Here is a 24,172-nt window from a genome sequence, read left to right on the forward strand (position 1 = left end):
AGATTAACTGGGTTTTTGGGTATAGGAGTAAGAGTTCTGTACTGTTGGAATTTGCTCCGGAGAGAAGGAGCTCGTGGCCGTGATATAACTGGGATGGGGTAAGGGCCAGGGTTTGGGGAAATGTCCCCAGCTGCCAGCAATAGAAAGGAAAGAAAGACTAAGTGAGAGTGGGATTTATAAGTCCTTGGTTTGTATGAAAAAGAGGAGTTTTGTGGAATAACTAAACAGACTACTTTATATACTTCATGTGTGGAGAGGGAAGGAGAGGAGAGAGGCTGAGATTTGTATAGAACTGGGATTTGATGGGGGAGGGAGTGAAAAATGTTTTATGAAACATGAGAGTGAGAGGAGGAGAAATACAGGATAAAGTATGTTTGGGGTAAGAAGTAACAAACTGGCAGGTACAAACAAATCTGTTTTCTTCTTATCCCAGATGGTTCACTGATGATTGCAGGGGAATCCAGTTCCTTTTGCCTTGTCAATGTCTCGTCCAACTGTCTTGTATAACTGTCATTTCTGAGCACTTGTGAAATTTTAGCACTTAGCAAATGTTACCACTCGTGCCATGCCCCAATATATATAAATATGTCTGTGCCGTCCCAGTTCTGTCTCCAAGTTGTGGCCACTCAGTCTGTACATACTCACCATCTGTCTGTCTTTGGGCTTCTGTAGCCTTTCCAGATATGGGGCCAGTCTGTACTCTCTCCCCAGTGATTGGTAGATAGAAAGTTTCTGGGAATTTGATATTTCCTTCCTCCAGTCACAGACGTATTGCTCTGATTTTGTTTATTTTTTGTGTTATTTGGCCTTTTGTCAGTTGGTGGGAGTCTTGGGTGGGCAGGGTGCTGATGAGTTGTTTCAGGGTGCATGGTTTGCCCTGGGTCTAGTTGTTTAGCCAGGCTTTATGGTGGTAGGTCTCTCTCTCTCTCTCTCTCTCTCTCTCTCTCTCTCTGTCTCTCTCTCTCTCTGTCTCTCTCTGTCTCTCTCTCTCTCTGTCTCTCTCTCTCTCTCTCTCTCTCTCTCTGTCTCTCTCTCTCTCTCTCTCTCTCTCTGTCTCTCTCTCTCTCTGTCTCTCTGTCTCTCTCTCTGTCTCTCTCTGTCTCTCTCTCTCTCTCTCTCTCTCTCTCTCTCTCTCTCTCTTTCCTTTTGCAAATATATTCACCCCTTGGCATTTTTCATGTATTGCTGCCTCACAACCTGCAATTAAAATGGATTGGGTGACAGTTTGCACCATTATATTTACACAACATGGCTACAACTTTGAAGATGAATATGTTTTTTTTTATTGTGACACAAACAACAAATAGGACAAAATAACAGAAATCTTCAGCGTGCATAACTGTTCACCCCCCCTAAAGTCAGTATTTGTAGTTTCACCTTATGCAGCAATTCCTGTAAGTGGATTGTTATTGAGGGGAATAACGGGAACACCCAGTGACTTTCACTTTCTATAGTGAATATATAAATATAGAGGCAGAACAGTCACTTCCCCAAAGCTCCAGACTCAGCTCCATCTGACAAGCTGTTACTTCAGTCTCCTCCCTGGGATCTCTCTGGACTGATCCATTCCAGCAGGTACCGCTCACATTCACTAATGGACTTTTCCTTATTTCATCTGGTTTCTCTCTTGTGCCTCCCCCCACACTGTGTTGCTTTGTTCCATGTAATTTCCCTTTATTATTCCATATGCATAGAAACGACCAATGATATATGAAATATGCAGGGAATGTGCAATATTACATTGAGTAATAGAACAAAGAAGGAAGAAAGTATATTTGTCTCCCTACTAGTGGGATCCAGGATTGTGCCTATGGGGTGCCCCACTAGGACACAGAAATAATTCACACACACAGACTCTGGTAAACTAAACAACTGTTTATATAAAATTAATGTGCAACTAATACAATCAGCACTCCCAACACATACCTCTCAACTGTCCCGTTTTTAGAAGGACAGTCCCTCTTTTGACATCTCAACCCACAGTCCCTCATTTGTACTGGAAAGTCCAGTTTTTCTCTGCACTGAACAGCCAGAAAAAGAAACAAAGTTTTTAACTTAATTGGCTTTTGGCAAAGAGCCCAGAAAAGCCACAGCTGCAGATAAGTGGCAGGGACTAATAGGAATGTGATAGGGCCCTTAGATTGTAAGCTCACTGGGGCAACGACTGATGGGAATGCTATAGAGACCTTAGATTGTAAACTCACTGGGACAGGGACTAATGGAAATGTGATAGGGACCTTAGATTGTAAACTCACTGGGGCAGGGACTGATGGGAATGTTATTGGGACCTTAGATTGTAAACTCACTGGGACAGGGACTGATGGGAATGTGATGGGGACATTAAAATGTAACATCACTGGGGCAGGGACTGATGGGAATGTGATAGGGACCTTAGATTGTAAGCTCACTGGGACAGGGACTGTTGGAAATGTAATGGGGACCTTAGATTGTAAGCTCACTGGGGCAGGGACTGATGGGAATGTGATAGGGACCTTAGATTGTAAGCTCACTGGGGCAGGGACTGATGGGAATGTGATAGGGACCTTAGATTGTAAGCTCACTGGGGCAGGGACTGATTGGAATGTGATATGGACCTTAGATTGTAAGCTCACTGGGACAGGGACTGATGGGAATGTGATGGGGACATTAAAATGTAACATCACTGGGGCAGGGACTGATGGGAATGTGATAGGGACCTTAGATTGTAAGCTCACTGGGACAGGGACTGATGGGAATGTAATGGGGACCTTAGATTGTAAGCTCACTGGGGCAGGGACTGATGGGAATGTGATAGGGACCTCAGATTGTAAGCTCACTGGGGCAGGGACTGATGGGAATGTGATAGGGACCTTAGATTGTAAGCTCACTGGGGCAGGGACTGATTGGAATGTGATAGGGACCTTAGATTGTAAGCTCACTGGGACAGGGACTGATGGGAATGTGATGGGGACATTAAAATGTAACATCACTGGGGCAGGGACTGATGGGAATGTGATAGGGACCTTAGATTGTAAGCTCACTGGGACAGGGACTGATGGGAATGTAATGGGGACCTTAGATTGTAAGCTCACTGGGGCAGGGACTGATGGGAATGTGATAGGGACCTTAGATTGTAAGCTCACTGGGGCAGGGACTGATGGGAATGTGATAGGGACCTTAGATTGTAAGCTCACTGGGACAGGGACTGATAGGAATGTGATGGGGACCTTAAAATGTAACATCACTGGGGCAGGGACTGATGGGAATGTGATATGGACCTTAGATTGTAAGCTCACTGGGACAGGGACTGATGGGAATGTTATAGGGACCTTAGATTGAAGGATGATGGGAAATGATGTATAGTGTCCGTACAGCACCGAGGGAATGTGGCAGCACTAAATAAAGCAGAAAATTCACTGGCAACGTTGCACTTTATGCAAATAAAATTGTGAGGGTTTACCCCACTGCTGCAGCCTTGTGTGCCAGTGAATTCTCTAAGTATCCTAGTGTTTGAGGGGGCTGATACCTTGGGCTTCTCTAAGTTGTGGGAAGGTGAGGGGTACAAGTGGGTCCTACATACTAGGCACTATTTAAATACCAGAGAATAAGGAAAATAACACTTCAGAGTAAATTGTATTGCTTCCCCATTCTCTATAGCATGGGCCCAATTACTGCTGCTTTACACAAAGCTTCTCAGGCTTCTACCAATGGTGTTGTCATTGTATAACAAAGAAATCACAACAATGTGACAGCAATGCCATAAAGCAATTAGCACCAACACAGGATTAAAGGGCCAGATCTCCTTTGACTCTTGGCTCATGTGTAGGGTTCTACCCTGTGAGGTTCTGGGTAGAGATGTCGCGAACTGTTCGCCGGCGAACTTGTTCGCGCGAACATCGGGTGTTCGCGCTCGCCGGAAGTTCGCGAACGTCGCGCGACGTTCGCCATTTTGGGTTCGCCATTGTTGGCACTTTTTTTGCCCTCTCACCCCAGACCAGCAGGTACATTGGCAGCCAATCAGGAAGCTCTCCCCTGGACCACTCCCCTTCCCTATAAAAACCGAAGCCCTGCAGCGTTTTTTCACTCTGCCTGTGTGTGCTGAAGAGATAGTGTAGGGAGAGAGCTGCTGCCTGTTAGTGATTTCAGGGACAGTTGAAAGTTTGCTGGCTAGTAATCGTTTTGATACTGCTCTGTTATTGGAGGGACAGAAGTCTGCAGGGGTTTGAGGGACATTTAAGCTTAGGTAGCTTTGCTGGCTAGTAATCTACCTTCTACTGCAGTGCTCTGTATGTAGCTGCAGTGGGCAGCTGTCCTGCTTCTGATCTCATCTGCTGACTGCTGCAATAACAGTAGTCCTTGTAAGGACTGCTTTTATTTATTTTTTTGTTGTTTTACTACTACTACTACTACTACTACTATAAGAGCCCAGTGCTATTAGTCTAGCAGTGTTGGGGAGTGGGACTGGTGTGCTAATCTGCTGCTCCTAGTAGTTCAGCAGCACCAACTTTAATTTTTTTTTTTTAATATTCATTTTTTTTTTATTTTACTTTTTTTATTTTACTACCGCTGTAGTAGTGTATAAGTTGACCTTTTAGGCATTATTTGCCCTGTAGGCATTTTTTGCCCAGTGTGTTATTCAACCAACTGCCATCTAGCTGTGTGACCTTGTTCACATTCTGTCTAAATATCCATAATATTACCGTCTCCAGAAAAAACACCGGAGTGACTTTTTTCAAGCAGCCATAATATATTTTACGTAATCCGTATCCATCGCTGTAGTAGTGTATAAATTGACCTTTTAGGCATTATTTGCCCTGTAGGCATTTTTTGCCCAGTGTGTTATTCAACCAACTGCCATCTAGCTGTGTGACCTTGTTCACATTCTGTCTAAATATCCATAATATTACCGTCTCCAGAAAAAACACCGGAGTGACTTTTTTCAAGCAGCCATAATATATTTTACGTAATCCGTATCCATCGCTGTAGTAGTGTATAAGTTGACCTTTTAGGCATTATTTGCCCTGTAGGCATTTTTTGCCCAGTGTGTTATTCAACCAACTGCCATCTAGCTGTGTGACCTTGTTCACATTCTGTCTAAATATCCATAATATTACCGTCTCCAGAAAAAACACCGGAGTGACTTTTTCAAGCAGCCATAATATATTTTACGTAATCCGTATCCATCGCTGTAGTAGTGTATAAGTTGACCTTTTAGGCATTATTTGCCCTGTAGGCATTTTTTGCCCAGTGTGTTATTCAACCAACTGCCATCTAGCTGTGTGACCTTGTTCACATTCTGTCTAAATATCCATAATATTACCGTCTCCAGAAAAAACACCGGAGTGACTTTTTTCAAGCAGCCATAATATATTTTACGTAATCCGTATCCATCGCTGTAGTAGTGTATAAGTTGACCTTTTAGGCATTATTTGCCCTGTAGGCATTTTTTGCCCAGTGTGTTATTCAACCAACTGCCATCTAGCTGTGTGAGCTTGTTCACATTTTGTCTAAATATTGATAATATTATCGTCTCTAGAAAAACCACTTGAGTTACTTTTTTTCAAGCAGCATTCATATATTTTACGTAATCCGTATCCACCGCTGTAGTAGTGTATACGTTGATCTTGTAGGCATTATTTGCACAGTGTTTTCTTCAACCCGCCATCTAGCTGTGTGTATTATCGTTTCCAGAAAAACCAACTGAGTTTTTGTTGTTGTTGTTTTTTTAAAAATAATGCCAGGCAAAGGCAGGCCGCCACGCAGAGGCCGTGCTAGGGGCCGTGCTGCTATGCAATCCTGTGGCCCTAGCAAATTGCCCAGTTTTAAAAAGCCAATGACCCTGAACTCCCAAAATGCTGAAGAGGTAGTTGACTGGCTTACACAGCACACCCCCATCCTCTACCGTTTCTAACTTTACCACAACATCCTCCTCATCCTCCACTGCTATGGCCACCCCACGTAACACTTCCTCCACCACCGGTGCCCCTTCTTCACTGGAGTCAGAGGAGTTATTTTCCCATGAGTTTCTTGAACTGAGTAATGCGCAACCATTATTGGCAGAAGAAGATGAAGGAGATGAGGACGTTACACCAGATTTAATTCTGGCAGAGAACACGACAGAGATGGACATAATGATGAGTGATGAGGAGGAGGTCCCCGCTGCTGCTTCCTTCTGTGATGTGTCAGAAGAAATTGATGCATCTGAGGAGAATGATGATGAGGAGATTGATGTTTTGTGGGTGCCTAGTAGAAGAGAGCAAGAGGAGGGTAGTTCAGATGGAGAGACGGAGAGTCAGAGAGGCAGTAGGAGAATAAGACTTAGAAGAAGCAGGGAGGACAGCCCGCAGGGATCAGTAGGGCAACAACATGTATCGGCACCTGTGTTCAGCCGGCCAACGCACCCGCCATTGCCGCCAATACCGCCAACTCCGCCAACTTCTACTGTTACCGCCAGATCGCACACTTCCAAAAAGTCAGCAGTGTGGGATTTTTTTAATGTGTGTGCCTCTGACAAAAGCATTGTAATTTGCAATGAGTGCAGTCAGAAACTGAGCCTTGGTAAGCCCAACAGCCACATAGGTACAACTTCTATGCGAAGGCACATGAGCGGCAAGCACAAAGCACTTTGGGAGCAACACCTCAAAGGCAACAGGCCAAACTAAAAGCCACACTCCTTCTGGTCCAGCATCTTACTGCTCTACCTCTGCTCTCCTTGACCCGTCTGAACCACCCTCCACTCCGCCTTCCACCTTGACCACCTGTTCCCATTCCCAGTCATCTGCCACCAGCCAAGTTTCTGTGAAGGCCATGTTTGAGCGTAAGAAGCCAATGTCTGACTGTCACCCCCTTGCCCGGCGTCTGACAGCTGGCTTGTCTGCACTCTTAGCCCGCCAGCTTTTACCATACCAGCTGGTGGACTCTGAGGCCTTCCGCAAATTTGTAGCAATTGGGACACCGCAGTGGAAGGTACCCAGCCCGCAATTTTTTTTCTAAAAAGGGAATACCACACCTGTACCAACATGTGCAGAGCCAAGTTACCGCATCTCTGTCACTTAGTGTTGGGCCAAAGGTCCATATGACTACTGACGCATGGTCCTCCAAGCATGGTCAGGGCAGGTATGTCACCTACACTGCCCACTGGGTGAACTTGGTAATGGCTGGGAAGCAGGGAATGGGTAGCTCAACAACAACAGTGGAGTTGGTGTCACCGCCACGGATTGCACGCGGTTCTGCCACCACCTCTACTCCTCCATCGCTCTCTACCTCGTCTTCTTCTTCTTCTTACTCTGCTGCTGGGTCCTCCTTCTCCTCCTCCACACCTGTGCACCCCCAGCTCCCCCTAGGCTATTCGACGTGCCAGGTACGCCGTTGTCACGCTGTCTTGGGGATGACGTGCCTGGAAAGCAAAAACCATACCGGATCTGTACTCCTGTCATCTCTGCAGTCACAGGCCGATCGGTGGCTGACCCCACACCAACTGCAGATCGGAAAAGTGGTGTGTGACAATGGAAGCAATCTGTTGGCAGCGTTGAGACTAGGCAATTTAACACATGTGCCCTGCATGGCACATGTGTTAAATTTAATAGTCCAACGTTTTGTCTCCAAGTACCCAGGATTCCAGGACGTTCTCACCCAGTCCAGAAAGGTGTCGGCCCATTTCAGACGTTCCTACACAGCCATGGCACGCCTTGCTGACATTCAGCAGCGCTACAACATGCCAGTCAGGCGTTTGATTTCTGACAGCCAGACTCGCTGGAATTCAACGCTCCTTATGTTGGAACGTCTGCTGCAACAATAAAGGGCCGTCAACGAGTACCTTTTTGAACTGGGTGGTAGGACTGGATCTGCACAGCTGGGGATTTTTTTCCCCCGTTACTGGGTGCTTATGCGCGATGCCTGCAGGCTCATGCAACCTTTTGAAGAGGTGACAAATATGGTCAGTCGCACCGAAGGCACCATCAGCGACCTAATACTCTTCGCTTTATTCCTGGAGCGTGCCGTGCGACGAGTGACAGATGAGGCTGTAGACCAGCGTGACGAGGAGCTGGAAGCGCACGATTTCTGGTCGGAATCACCAGAACGAACCCAGGCACCTGCTGCAACGCAGGGAGAGGTGCCAGAAGTGGAGTCAGAGGAGGAAGGTGGCTTTGTGGAGGAGGAGGAGGAGGACCAACAGGAGCAGGCTTCCCAGGGGGCTAGTGGTGACCTTTTGGGGACCCCTGGTCTTGTACGTGGCTGGGGGGAGGAGACCGTGGATGATGCAGTCCTTGATAATGAGGAAGCGGAGATGGATAGCTCTGCATCCAACCTTGTGAGAATGGGGTCTTTCATGCTGTCATGCCTGTTGAAGGACCCCCGTATCAAGAGGCTTAAGGAGAAGGACCTGTACTGGGTCGCAACGCTACTAGACCACAAGTCCGAAAAGATGCGGCATTTACAAACCAGCCTGCAAAACATGTTGTACAATGCTTTTAAGGGTGATGTCACTTCAGGAACTCATCAACATTCCAGGGGCAGAGGTGCCAGTAATCCTGCCACGAGCACACCTGCAAGGACAAAGCCCTTTGGCCAGTCTGTAACGTCAGACATGCAAATGTTTTTCTGTCCAAGGCAGCGCCACAACCCTTCTGGATCCACCCTCAAAGAACGCCTCGACCGGCAGGTAGCGGACTACCTGGCATTAACTGCAGATATCGACACTCTGAGGAGCGATGAACCCCTGGACTACTGGGTGCGCAGGCTTGATCTGTGGCCAGAGCTGTCACAATTTGCCATGAACCTCTTGTCTTGCCCAGCCTCAAGTGTGCTCTCAGAAAGGACCTTCAGTGCAGCAGGAGGGATTGTAACTGAGAAGAGAACTCGCCTAGGTCACAAAAGTGTCGATTACCTGACCTTTATTAAAATGAATGAGGGGTGGATCTCGGAGGGTTACTGCACGCCGGAAGACTTGTTCTGACTTCTATGCAGCTGTCCTTCTCTTCAAGCCTCATGACTCCACACACAGCTGTCCTTTAGCGTCCTCCTCCTCCCTCCGCCACCGTTACAAACTAGGGTGCAAACCCTACTGGTTTAATTTTTTCTGGCCTCTGTGCTTCAGTGGCTGCAACCAAAAAAACTGGGCAAACAATGTCTACAAGGTCAACGTATGGCAAAAAATGACTATTTTCAGCATTTATATGGCATATTTTTTCTGGCAACTGTGCTTCAGTGGCTGCGTCCAAAAAAATGCATATTTTCTGCATTTATATGGCATAATTTTTCTGGCCTCTGTGCTTCAGTGGCTGCAACCAAAAAAATGCATATTTTCTGCATTTATATGGCATAATTTTTCTGGCCTCTGTGCTTCAGTGGCTGCAACCAAAAAAATTTATATTTTCAGCATTTATATGGCATAATTTTTCTGTCAACTGTGCTTCAGTGGCTGCGACCAAAAAAATGCATATTTTCTGCATTTATATGGCATAATTTTTCTGGCCTCTGTGCTTCAGTGGCTGCAACCAAAAAAATTTATATTTTCAGCATTTATATGGCATAATTTTTCTGGCAACTGTGCTTCAGTGGCTGCGACCAAAAAAATGCCTATTTTCTGCATTTATATGACATAATTTTTCTGGCCTCTGTGCTTCAGTGGCTGCAACCAAAAAAATTTATATTTTCAGCATTTATATGGCATAATTTTTCTGGCAACTGTGCTTCAGTGGCTGCGACCAAAAAAATGCCTATTTTCTGCATTTATATGACATAATTTTTCTGGCCTCTGTGCTTCAGTGGCTGCGACCAAAAAAATGCATATTTTCTGCATTTATATGGCATAATTTTTCTGGCCTCTGTGCTTCAGTGGCTGCAACCAAAAAAATTTATATTTTCAGCATTTATATGGCATAATTTTTCTGGCAACTGTGCTTCAGTGGCTGCGACCAAAAAAATGCATATTTTCTGCATTTATATGGCATAATTTTTCTGGCCTCTGTGCTTCAGTGGCTGCAACCAAAAAAATTTATATTTTCAGCATTTATATGGCATAATTTTTCTGGCAACTGTGCTTCAGTGGCTGCGACCAAAAAAATGACTATTTTCAGCATTTATATGGCATATTTTTTCTGGCCTCTGTGCTTCAGTGGCTGCGGCCAAAAAAACTGGGCAAACAATGCCTACAAGGTCAACGACGTTGACCTTGTAGGCATTGTTTGCCCAGTTTTTTTGGCCGCAGCCACTGAAGCACAGAGGCCAGAAAAAATATGCCATATAAATGCTGAAAATAGTCATTTTTTGCCATACGTTGACTCAACGTATATGGCAAAAAATGACTATTTTCAGCATTTATATGGCATATTTTTTCTGGCAACTGTGCTTCAGTGGCTGCGACCAAAAAAACTGGGCAAACAATGCCTACAAGGTCAACGTATGGCAAAAAATGACTATTTTCAGCATTTATATGGCATATTTTTTCTGGCAACTGTGCTTCAGTGGCTGTGTCCAAAAAAACTGGGCAAACAATGTCTACAAGGTCAACGTATGGCGAAAAATTACTATTTTCAGCATTTATATGGCATATTTTTTCTGGCAACTGTGCTTCAGTGGCTGCGTCCAAAAAAACTGGGCAAACAATGCCTACAAGGTCAACGTATGGCAGTTGTTTAAAGAGAACAGTAGATTACTAGCCAGCAAAGCTACCTAAGCTAAAATGTCCCTCAAATCCCTGCAGACTTCTGTCCCTCCAATACAGAGCAGTATCAAGCAGATTACTAGCCAGCAAGCTTACTATCATCTGTCCCTGAAATCACTAACAGCTCTCCCCCTACACTATCTCTTCCAAGCACACACAGGCAGATTTTTCAGATACATTTTTGCCCTTGATCCCCCTCTGGCATGCCACTGTCCAGGTCGTTGCACCCTTTAAACAACTTTAAAATCATTTTTCTGGCCAGAAATGTCTTTTCTAGATGTTAAAGTTCGCCTTCCCATTGAAGTCTATGGGGTTCGCGAACCGTTCGCGAACCGCTCGCATTTTTGCGCAAGTTCGCGAATATGTTCGCGAACTTTTTTTCCGACGTTCGCTACATCCCTAGTTCTGGGTGAGTTCATGACTTTCGGGTCATTTACTGACCATGGGTTACTGTTGCTGCCCCTCACTGCCTATAACTGACCTGCTCCACCTTCTGCCATGTTATTTGGGATTATGATTTATTCCACCTCATCCTCTCCCTTTGTACTTGGGGCCCCCAGTTAGACCTGCTATTAGAGGGGTGTTATTAACTACATCCCCAATACCTTACAGCAACAGGTACCAATGGGTAAAACCAAAGGAAACAAGGGGTGATATACATGAAGAGCACAGGATGGGGCAAATTCACCAACCTCCGAAAATTCGCAGCAACGGCTCCGCTCACATCGCAACACTTTGCCAGTTGAAAATGTTTGCCAGGACAACGCTAGTTCACTAAAATGCAAAGTTGTGTCCAGGGCATCGAATGATGCCGAATTTTCAATATCGTTGGCTAATTTGCAAGTTAAAGTTGAATGGACGTATATGTTGCAGCAAATACATTACACTAAAAACTAGGGATGCACAGAATCCAGGATTCTGTTTGGGATTCGGCCCTTTTTCAGCAGGATTCATATTCGGGCGAATCCTTCTGCCCAGCCGAACCGAATCCGCAAATTAGGGACGGGGAGGGAAATTGTGTGACTTTTGGTCAGAAAACAAGAAAGTATAAAATGCTTTGTGAAAGATTTGGCTGAATACCGAACCGAATCCGAACCTTTCTTGTTTTCTGACAAAAAGTCACACAATTTCCCTCCCCGTCCCTAATTTGCATATACAAATTAGGCTTCGGATTCGGTTCAGTATTCGGGCAAATCTTTCATGAAGGATTCGGTGGTTGGCTGAATCCAAAATAGTGGATTCGGTGCATCCATACTAAAAACAATGTTTATCATTAAAGAAACATTTTACCTTTAAAGTCATATTTCATGTGATGTAGATCATGTGATCTGATATTCTGAGACAATTTGCAATGGATTTTCATTTTCTATTTTTTCCAGTTTTGAACAAATTAGCTTTTTGTTCAGCAACTCTCCAGTGTGGAATTTCAGCTGCTATCTGGTTGCTGTGGTGCAATTTTCCCTAGCAACCAGGCAGTGGTTTGAATGAGAGACTGGACAATCAATAGGAGAGGGGCTGAACAGAAAGTAATAAAAAAGTAACAATAAGAAGTTGTTTTGACTTTGGGGTCATAGAAGAAGACAACAAATTGAAATTGATTGAATTGATTGAAACTAATTGAAAGGTTACTAAGATCTGGGAATTGTACAACATACTAAAGGTTACGTTACAAGTGATTTACCCAATAAAAGGAAGCCAGAAGTTGATATTGGGGAAAGGAGAAGGTGACTCTCTTGAGTTGGTTGGACTGACTGGCAGAGCAGAAATCGAATTCCAGTTGAACTACTGAGGTCAAATACAGAATTATAATGAGAAAATGTCTTCTCTTTAGGGGCCCCACAGTCTCCAATCAACTGTCCTGTCTCTTAGAAGGAACCACTGAAGAGCCAGAAGTCAAGACTCCAATACAATGGGGGGCAACTCGGTGAAGATAAAAAATGAAACCCCTTATCCCATTTCCTACATTTACTGGTATGAACATCCATTGAGACCTGTACAGGTAAGAGGAACCTCGAGTACTTACCTGTTACATGTAGTGTGTCTGGCAGGAGCTTTAGCCAATGACTAGATCAGCTAGAGGAGTAGCAATAGGAGCAGTGCCCTCTAGTGGCTGGGAGATGTCTCTGCATCAAGTAAGTCACATAAATGTTTTAATAATGTAAAGTTCCATATGTGGAACCAACTGGGGTGAAATATGAAAACCATTAGTGTTTCATATGGGGCCCCATTATTATTAGATGATATATCTCCAGGTTCCACCTGCACATGGTACTTACCTTCCACCATATGTTCCTCGTACGTCCCACTAACTATTCTGTTACTGTGTGAATATACCTGGGCTACCAGAGTTGGGCACGGCTACTGCTTCTCATTGGTGGTTGCTGCTGGTCAGTCTCTAGAATCTTCATTGAGCAGGGCACAACCTGGACAAATACTCAATTCCTGGCCACCAATTTTGTGAGCCAGAAAGGGATCAGCCTTGGTCATCAATGCACAAGAGACTTTGACGTGACATGCCTGGTGGGACCAGTTTAGCTATGGATTGTAAGGGGGCCAATCAGAACTTCTGGGCCACTGGGGTGGCATTTAGTGACCATTCCCAGTTTATTCTGCTTGTGGAATTCAGACATTGCAGAGCTTTAACAAGGGGACTTGGGGCAACTGTGTGCAGGGATGTAACTGCCAAAAATTGTTTCAGAGGTGCCTGTACGAATAGAGTTCCCACCCGCAACCCCCTGCCCAACCAATTAAAGAGTGGCAGGGAGGGGGATTTTAAATGCTACAGAGGACATTGACCCCACTGTTTGGACCCCCCAGTTTCTTGCCCCCACTCCTTGAGACTACAGGTATGTTTCCACTTTAGTTACACCACTGATTATGTGTATTGTATTAGAGGGGGCCCTGGCTCAGCACATTAGACTTAGAACATTGGGTGATGGAATTGGACAGAGGAAACCTGCTGAGCAGTAACCAGTCCTGTTCTTGTTGTTCATAGGTCCATGGGACTCTCCGTGCAGGAGAAATGGTAGAGGTCAACCGAGTTGCCTTCCCGAGAATCATCTTCCTGAAACAAGGGCACAGAACATCAGACGAGTGCCTCTATCACTATGACTTGTATTGGTGGAACAATGGGAAAGACTCTCAGACCATCACAATCCGGGAAAAAGGCAGTGACCAATCAGAGCTGGAGCTGATCTGTGATAGTAGGCCGGAAATACTTACCTGCCCCAATTATGGTGAGTCTGGGGTTAAACCTGAAAGCTGCCTCTTAAGTTATCCCCAAAGATTTGGTTTTCATCCTGAAAGGGGTACTTAGCAGTATAGTGTAGGACGGAATATTTTGAGACAATTTACAATTGGTCATTTTTTTATTTTATATTTTTTTTATAATTATTTGTTCAGCAACTCTCAGTTTGCTTCAGTATTTCAATGGCTATTTAGTTGCTGGGTCCAATATATCTTAGCAACCAGCAGGGCTGTGAATAAGAAACTAGAAGATGAATACGAGTGGCCTAAAAAGAAATATACTTAATAGTAAAATACAATTGTAGCTCAGAAGTAATAGGAGCTGGGAATAATGGCCCCCATTTGAAAGCTGGAAAGGGACAGAAGAAGAGGTTGTTTGATATAATACTACATCTACTGATTTAAAGAAGACATTCCACCCGAAATACTTACCCACTGGGTTGAGATGGTCCTTATATTGGATATAGACTTCTAATGAACCCAGGGACCTTTAAACACTTACCACATCCCTATTCAGCAACAGATAAATCTTTCTTTATAAAAGGGAAACAAGAAAAAGACCGACTGGAAATGGAGAAAAGAAGGAGAGAGGAGGAAGAAAGGAGACAGGCGGAACAGAGGGAGAGAGAAAGAAAAATCCAGGAACAGATTGAGACTGAGAATAAGAGACTGAAAGAGAATCTCTCAAAAATACTGGAGTCTTTAACCAGAATGAGAAAAGAGAGTCACCCCCAAGTGGAGTACAATGAGGTAAGGATTCCTCTACTTACCCCTCAGTATAAAAGAATAACTGTGTAGGTTTGTAGTTAAACACTGACTTCCAAGTCTCCCATGTGCTTTATTTCTATGTCAGTGGTTGTAAACTTTTGTAAGTCCAAGGGCCAAACCTCAGTTCATGAAACAAGTACAGATATAAGTAACATTGGCCTGTCAGTTATTCACTCATAGTTTCAAGAATATCTAGGACAGCAAATACTTATTCACCTTAAATCTTTCCCTAACTCACCTTTAAGCTGGACTTCTGAGTATTGATGGGCGAATTTATTCACCAGGCGCGAATTCGCAGCGAATTTGCACGATTCGCCACCAGCGAATAAATTCGCTAAAAAAGCCCAGAAAATTCGCGGAAAAAATTTGCCGGCGTAAAAATTTTTTTTACGAAAAACGGATGCCGTTTTGCGAACGGCGCAAATTCACCCATCACTACTTCTGAGTGTATCTAGGAGAAGAAATGGCCATTCTTGCCAATCCTCATGCTTACTGGCCACCGCTGCTTCTGGAGCCCCCTTAGTAATGACAAATCCAGAGTCCTGGGGGGATGTGCCAGCCACTGCCATAAGTCATCCATTAATATGTACGTCAATGACAAAAGACAATAATGTACATAAGGGATCAAAATGGCCACTGAAGCAACTGCTGACGCCTTTAAATCATGCTGATGAACGTAACCATGAAATATTCTGTTCAGTTTGATTTCTGACAAACCCCTTTATTATCGGCAATAGCACAAAAAATTGAGTATTTCAGGTGGGAAACTCATTAAATTCTTTCTTTCTTCTTCAATTATTCAAGTTTTTTATCAAAATGTTTTTAATGATAAATGAGGTAAACGTGTGCATGAGAGTTTGGGTGGGCTTTTTTAATTAAAATAGTGATTTTAGTACATTTAAGGGGTTATATAATAAAAACCCTCGAAGTCATGCTGCGTCATTTCTCTCTTGAACTGCTAACGTTCATGGCTAAATTGTCTTTATACTCATTACTGATGTTGTTGCAACTTTGAAAGATGTGACATGAAGCTAAAGGCCTTCCTAATCGGGGCCAGAACTAGGGGTTGGCAGAGTAGACACGTGCCTAGGGCGAAAGCTTGGGGGTCGCCCAGCACGTACCTTTAAGTGCTCCCTACCCCTGTCCAGTCTGCCGTCCTGTTCTACGTGCGCATGCGCCTATCTTACAGCAGGGTGGCGTGCGTTGTGAGACTGCTCCCCCCATGCATGCGTGCACGCTGTATGTACTTCTGAGGTCTCTTCCATTAAATATATAGTAGCATGATTGGAGATGGACTCAGGAAAGGTAAAAGTGGTGTTAGATTGGGCTCAACCACTTTCCCTATGAGTTATTCAAAGGTTCCTTGGTTTGGACAATTACTATAGGCAATTCATAAAAAATCTTTCCATCATTGTCTCTCCCATTACTAATGTAACTAAGAAAGGGACAGATGCCAGTATGTGACCCCCTGAGGTTATTGAGGCCTTTGAATATTTAAAGAAGGAATTTGTATCAGACCCCTGTCACGTAAACGTGTGACGTATCGGAGACTAGAACAAAACAGGGACACACCACACTCTGTGAATAGAGTTTACACAGGGGCTTTATTACAAATATAAAAAGCAGGGAATTAGCATGTGAAGTCCCCAAGTCCCAATAACACTCCCCAGCCAAATATATAATACAGAGCTTCCCCTGATGTCAGTCCACAGGTTTCTAACCCCAAAGTCCTCCTTACCCAAGATAAAGACAGAAGCAACACAAGGCCAGGGAGTTCCTTCAGGTAATTCCAAGGGTAAGGGGAACAGTTCCTTTGGGTAAATCCACAGATTAACAATCCTTCAAGGGAGTCCAGTTATAAACAATCCTCCAGGAGGTAGGGAGATCCAAACTATTGGAGGGAGTCTGCCACAGCTAGGGTAGATTCCAATGAGGTGCCAAAGTGGGGTGCCCTGCTGCAGCCAGGGTGCTCCCCAGTTTCAGAAGATGCCCCAAGCCAGGAGCTACACATGCAGCTTACTCCAGCTACACATGCAACAACCACCACAACCCCCACTTCACAGACCAACACAACTTTGTTTTTGTTGAGGGAGGGATTTTGCCTGGTATGTTAAGTATGTAGCTTTAGTGGGGTGGGGGCTGGGTGGTGTTCTGTGCCTTTCCCTGTCCTTTCTATACTGAAAATGTAGGAATTATAGGAAAAAGGTGCAAGTCTAATAGCCAAACCACATGTCCTTTTATATCTCAGCATTTGTCCCACTCCCACTCTTCATCATCCTCATACAACATTATCTTTTATTATAGAGGTGGATGCTTCAGAGGTTGGGGCTGGAGATGTTCTAATAACCAATAATAGTCTTGTGCTTTTTTTTCTAAAAATGTTCTTCCTCAGAGACCAACTATGATATTGGCAAAAGAGAATTATTGGCCATTAAATGGGCCTTTGAGGACTGGAGCCACTTGCTGGAGGGGGCTAAACACACAATTACGGTCTATACAGATCATAATAATTTATTGTACATTGTGTCAGTAAAACAGCTTAACCATAGACAGACCAGGTGAGCTTTGTTCTTTACCTGCTTTAATTTTTCCTTAACCCACAGATTTGGTTCTACTAATGTTAAGTCTGCCGCTCTTTCCAGAAGTTTTGAATCTAATCCATCTGAGACTTTTGAGTATTTCTCCATTAATCCCAAAGAAGTGATTGAGGCAGCACTAGATTTGGATCTCACTACTCTTTTATCTAAGGCTAAAATGGTTGCTCCAGTTAAGACTTCTTTGTGAGACCCATAGTTTTAAAATGGCAGGAAATCCTGGTATTAATAAGACTATGTTGCTATAATCTCAACATTTATGGTGGCCCTTGTTAAAACAGAATTTTATTAACTCTTGTTCCGTTTGTCAGACAGCGCCGGATTTAAATAAGGGGCGCCCCTAGGCCGCGCGGTCCGACCAGGCGGCTGCACGGTCCTAGCACCCACTTCACCTCCCCTTCCCAGCGCGCCGGCGAAAAAACGCCAGCGCAGCTGCTGTAATTGAATGGGAACCCACGCGTCCCCATAATGCGGCTGGACGGCATGCCGCCCCTATTTTTTTGCCGCCCTAGGCCCGGGCCTATGTGGCCTTGCCGCAAATCCGGGCCTGTTGTCAGAGATCCAAATCTTCTAGAACCCTACCTCAGGGACTGATCCAATCACATCCATTTTCCAGACAGACCTTGCACTCATCTTTCTATGGATGTTATTGTTGACCTTCCTATTTCCCAACGTAATACTGTGATCTGGGTTGTGGTTGAGCAAGATGAGTCACTTCATTCCTCTTCTACATCTTTCTTCTGCTAAAAATGTGAGCCTTTTGCTCTCTGGTTGTGATCAATTTGTACTTTTTCTCTGCATATCACCCTCAAACCAATAGTCAGACTGAAAGGGTGAACTAATCCTTATAACAATTTTTAAGATGTTATGTTTCAGATATGTAGATGTAGATATCAGGGTTTTAGATTTAAGCCATAAGTGGTTATTATCAAAGAACAAAGATTACGGAACATGACACAAACCCTGATATCTACAAACCAATCCTTGTTGCCTTGGGCAGAGTTTGCTTATAATAATACATCTCGTGCATCTACCAGGTAATCTCCATTTTTCATTGTTAGTGGTTTACAATGTAAGGCATTTACATACTGTGGTTGTTTATCTTTACCTTCTGTTAACTATTCTTTGACACATTTTTTGAGGATTTGGCGTGGGGTACATGATTCTATTTCACCAGCTACATTCGCTCAAAAGAAAGCAGACGATTTTGTAGGGAGACACCCAAATATCAGATTGGAAACATGGTTTGGTTATCTACAAATAATATCAGACTTAAGGATCCCCAGGTTCATTGGGCCATATCCTATCATGGAGTTTATTAACGCTTCTTCTGTTCGCCTCAAGCTTCTCGATCTTAAGATCTCTAATGCTTTTCATGTCTCCCTTTTGAAGTGGGCCACACAGGTTTGACAGCAGACTCCCCCTCCTCTGGTGTTGGTGGAGGGTTGGTGGAGCTGGAGTATTTAGTCCAGAGACTCCTTGATTCTCAGCTTGTGCAGGGTAGGTTGCAGTATTTAGTACATTGGAAGGGTTATGGTCCAGAGGAAAATTCCTGCTTGCTTCTAATGTCAGGTCTTAGGAAGCAGTTTCATAATAGTTTTCCTGACAAGCCTGGGGGTCTGGTGGCCCCACCTTGAGGGGGGGGTAATGTATGGTTATCTGGTGGTTCTGTAGGGCAGTGATGGTGACACCCACAGTCTTCTATACATTTATGTGCAGGTGACGTCATTGGTGTGAAAGTTTGGCTGTTTAAACACAGGTTGGCAAGGTATCAGTGCCCATTGTGGGTCTATGCTCATAGTTCCTGGGTGATCTTCTGTTTTGATTCCTGTTGTTTATCTTTGCCTGTTATTCTGACCTTGTTTGAACTCTGCCTGGACCAACCCCCACCCGTTCTAGACCAAGCTTCTGTTGAATCTGTCTTTGAAAAGTGAGTTGAGACTGGGAACTTGACTTCAGTTCTGAATTTAGGGTGCCATTTGTGACAGACCCCCTACTCCTGTGAATCTTTGCCCCTTTTAATTCATCTCAAGACCTTATTTGCCCTTGATGCTGCTGACTGGCATTACTTGCTACAGACAAGTTTATTATCTACAAGGACTCCAAGCTCCGTCTCCATTATGGATTTGCCTAGTGCAGTCCCATTAAGGGTATAAGTGGATATTGTTACATCCCAGGTGCAGGACTTTACATTTATCAACATTGAATCTCATTTGCCACTTAGCTGCCCAGATTGCCAGTTAGTCAAGATCCTGTTGCAAGTGCCACATCCTGGATGGAATTAATTGGGCTGATAGTTTTGTGTCATCTGCAAACACTGATACATTACTTACAACACCCTCCCCTAAGTCATTAATGAACAAGTTAAATAAAAGTGGCCCCAATACTGAGCCCTGGGGGACCCCACTAAGAACCTTACTCCAAGTAGAGAATGTCCCATTAACAACCACCCTCTGTACCCGATCCTGTAGCCAGTTTCCTATCCATGTGCAAACGACTTCCTTAAGCCCAACAGACCTTAGTTTAGAAAGCAGTCGTTTGTGGGGCACAGTATCAAACGCTTTGGCAAAATCCAAATAGATCTACTGCCCCCCCCCCACTGTCCAGCATCTTACTTACCTCATCATAAAATGCAATCAAATTCGTCTGACATGACCTATCCTTCATAAAGCCATGCTGATTGTTGCTCATAATGCCATTCACTGGGACAACATTTTGAATGTGATCCCTTAACAAGCCTGTTATAATGACTGGTTATTATAGAGTCACATGTTTCTATTGGGATCTATTTACTGAATGATATGAGTCTCCTACATGAACTTTCCAGCAGTGGGAATGACTGGTTATTATAGAGTCACATGTTTCTATTGGGATCTATTTACTGAATGATATGAGTCTCCTACATGAACTTTCCAGCAGTGGGAATGACTGGTTATTATAGAGTCACATGTTTCTATTGGGATCTATTTACTGAATGATATGAGTCTCTCCTACATGAACTTTCCAGCAGTGGGAATGACTAGTTATTATAGAGTCACATGTTTCTATTGGGATCTATTTACTGAATGACATGAGTCTCCTACATGAACTTTCCAGCAGTGGGAATGACTGGTTATTATAGAGTCACATGTTTCTATTGGGATCTATTTACTGAATGATATGAGTCTCCTACATGAACTTTCCAGCAGTGGGAATGACTGGTTATTATAGAGTCACATGTTTCTATTGGGATCTATTTACTGAATGATATGAGTCTCTCCTACATGAACTTTCCAGCAGTGGGAATGACTGGTTATTATAGAGTCACATGTTTCTATTGGGATCTATTTACTGAATGACATGAGTCTCCTACATGAACTTTCCAGCAGTGGGAATGACTGGTTATTATAGAGTCACATGTTTCTATTGGGATCTATTTACTGAATGATATGAGTCTCTCCTACATGAACTTTCCAGCAGTGGGAATGACTGGTTATTATAGAGTCACATGTTTCTATTGGGATCTATTTACTGAATGATATGAGTCTCCTACATGAACTTTCCAGCAGTGGGAATGACTGGTTATTATAGAGTCACATGTTTCTATTGGGATCTATTTACTGAATGATATGAGTCTCTCCTACATGAACTTTCCAGCAGTTGGAATGACTGGCTATTATAGAGTCACATGTTTCTATTGGGATCTATTTACTGAATGATATGAGTCTCTCCTACATGAACTTTCCAGCAGTGGGAATGACTGGTTATTATAGAGTCACATGTCTCTATTGGGATCTATTTACTGAATGATATGAGTCTCTCCTACATGAACTTTCCAGCAGTGGGAATGACTGGTTATTATAGAGTCACATGTTTCTATTGGGATCTATTTACTGAATGATATGAGTCTCTCCTACATGAACTTTCCAGCAGTGGGAATGACTGGTTATTATAGAGTCACATGTTTCTATTGGGATCTATTTACTGAATGATATGAGTCTCTCCTACATGAACTTTCCAGCAGTGGGAATGACTGGTTATTATAGAGTCACATGTCTCTATTGGGATCTATTTACTGAATGATATGAGTCTCTCCTACATGAACTTTCCAGCAGTGGGAATGACTGGTTATTATAGAGTCACATGTTTCTATTGGGATCTATTTACTGAATGATATGAGTCTCTCTTGCATGAACTTTCCAGCAGTGGGAATGACTGTTTCTATTACGATCCTGTCATTTACTGAAATGACTGGTTATTGGGCATCACATTAACATCATTGATCCCCTAAGGTATTGGAACAAGACATTTGCCATAAATATATTGCAGCTGCCTATGAGTTCAATGCAACCCCCTAAAGTCCCTGTCCTTCCCAACACTTTCCTCCATAGTTACACCACTGCTTTTCCGTACAATGAAAAAGAAAAAAAACATGGTCAATAAAGGCAACTTTAGCAGCAGTTTTCTGTGCCTGTGGTTTCTGTTTCCCACCTTCTCTATAATTGGAATTCTGCTTTGGATGGGAGCAAGGGATATGATATTGAAGAATTTGTAAGTAAGGGTTTACACCAATGATTATTCCGGTTGTCAAAGAAAAAAACACTTCCATCAAGTTTAACATTTTTTCCTAATAAAACCTCCCTACCTGCTAGTTGATTGTTTGTGTAGCACACAAGGTGCATGTGAAAGCAATTTATTACTTTGCACTTGTATTCATGGAGGGGCCTGATCCATTGTACATACACACAATACTCACTTGGTTTGGGCTTTATTCCCTGCATTCATTCTCTGTTGTTCTAGGGAAATATTGTCTCACATTCTTTAGATATGATATTTTTTAATCTATTATATTTCAGGTTGAGTTTGTAGAGAAGAAGTTCTACCAGATACTGAAAGATAATTTTCTGCAAGATAAGGAGCGAAGCACGAGAACCATTGCGGAGATAATCCAAAATATGCGCCTGCAGATAATGCTCAAGTACATTGAGGAGAAACAACTGTCTGTCGATTGCCTGAAAAACTGGGATGATCTTGTTGGGTTTAAGAACCTTTCACTTAGAGATGAATTGTCAGTGTTAGAAGCAATGATTGGTGTTGCCCTCGACCCAAATAATTCACAGATTTTAGTGAAAAGTGAGACTAAGGATGATAGGGTTAATTATAGTGTCAGTATCCTGAGTAAACTCTTCACAATTAACAAAGAACTGGCTTCAAATGGTCTGACGCACATTGAGAAGTCAACTGGGAAAGGATTGTTATCTGGAATTGACTGTTGTGAGTAAGAGCAGTGCCTACAAGCTTTCAGCTTTTCAAACATTTAGGTTCTACATACAAGTAAATGACATCTCATAAGTTTATTCTATCTATCTATGTATCTATCTATCTATCGCTCTATCTATCAAGCAATATATTATACATGTAACAGTAACTTACCCTGGTGGTCTAGCGGGCCGGCGGGGACGCCCGGAACGCCAGTCTTCCCCTTGATGTGTCGTTCTGGTAAGGGCGCGCGCGGCGCGCCTCTGTTCCTTTTAAAGGCGCAGGCGCGCTGACGCGTGACGCAAAGCCTTATGGGTATTTAAAGGGCCATTACACTGTATTCTTTGCCCGTGATAGGATTAGTTTCCTGGTGGTTCCTGAGCCTTGTGCTAGTACCTGTTTGCCCGAATTCTGTTTTGAACTTCTGTGTGTTGATCTGGCCTGGCTTTTGACTTCTCTAACTTCCGTAACCTGACTCTTGCCTGAAACCGACTCCGATTCCATCTGTCCCTCCTGATTGACTTCGGGTTTGACTCCTGCCTGTTGTTTGATTCCGATTCTGCCTCATCCCATCTGATTGATTACCCGGTTTTGACCCTTGCCTGCCTGACGATCCTGCTATCTACCTGCCTCGATTCTGCCTGTCTGACCACGAATTTGCCTACTCTGCTTGTACCGTGACCTTTGGCCTTAAAGACTCTATCTACAGTCGTGCCCCTCTGCCTATCCAGAACCCTCATCTTGCACCTCTTTTAATATTTAATAATATATTTAATATATTTTTAATGCGTCATTCTCGCTCTATTCTTTTGTACATAATTATGTTAATCACCCAGTGATCATAGGCAGTGTTGTTTTTATTCAGGCCTTTGTTCTGCTGAATGATTTATAAAAGAATACAAATAGGTCTGACTGCAGTGTATCCTTTAATAATATACAATAGTAACTCTAGCTGGAGCTTACACAAAGGAGGTTTCTGCTGTATTCTTAATTCTTATATATACACCACAGTGCTAAATATATACACATTATATACACACACACACTATATATAAATACTAGAACATTAGGTTGTCTAAAAGTCAATTTTATTATTAAAACTGAATACTTAGCACGTATCTAGACAGATCTGCTATATCCATATACTGCAACTGTTTATTCTGGTAATTCTGCTATATCCACATACTGCCATATCCATATACTGCAACTGTTTATTCTGGTAATTCTGCTATATCCACATACTGCCATATCCATATACTGCAACTGCTTATTCTGCTACATATAAATTCAGACCCAGTATTGGGGATGGCACTGGTGTCTGGGGCATGGCACGAGTGCTAACATTTCCTAAGTGCTAAAATTTCACAAGTGCTCAGAAATGACAGTTAAACAAGACAGTTGGACAAGGCATTGACAAGGCAAAAGGAACCGGATTCCCCTGCAATCATCAGTGAAGCATCTGGGATGAGAAGAAAACAGATTTGTTTGTACCTGCCAGTTTGTTACTTCTTACTCCAAACATACTTTATCCTGCATTTCTCCTCCTTTCACTTTCATGTTTCATAAAACTTTTTTCACTCCCTCCTCCATCAAATCCCAGTTCTATACAAATCTCAGCCTCTCTCCTCTCCTTCCCTCTCCACACATGAAGTATATAAAGTTCTCTGTTTAGTTATTCCAC

The 24,172-nt window shown here is 43.3% G+C and overlaps 1 protein-coding gene across 1 annotated transcript; it reads left to right on the forward strand.

The window, feature by feature from the left end:
* The first annotated feature begins 1,383 nt into the window (after positions 1-1,383).
* Positions 1,384-23,070, forward strand: LOC108717286. Its single transcript, XM_041563705.1, has 5 exons — positions 1,384-1,575; positions 12,477-12,644; positions 13,641-13,881; positions 14,436-14,641; positions 22,089-23,070. Exons 2-5 carry the CDS (start codon positions 12,555-12,557, stop codon positions 22,512-22,514), a joined length of 963 nt encoding a protein of 320 aa, XP_041419639.1. The 5' UTR covers positions 1,384-1,575; positions 12,477-12,554; the 3' UTR covers positions 22,515-23,070.
* Positions 23,071-24,172: the final 1,102 nt, after the last annotated feature.

The sequence above is a fragment of the Xenopus laevis genome, chromosome 5L (assembly GCF_017654675.1).
Source record: "Xenopus laevis strain J_2021 chromosome 5L, Xenopus_laevis_v10.1, whole genome shotgun sequence".
Lineage (NCBI taxonomy): Eukaryota > Metazoa > Chordata > Amphibia > Anura > Pipidae > Xenopus > Xenopus laevis.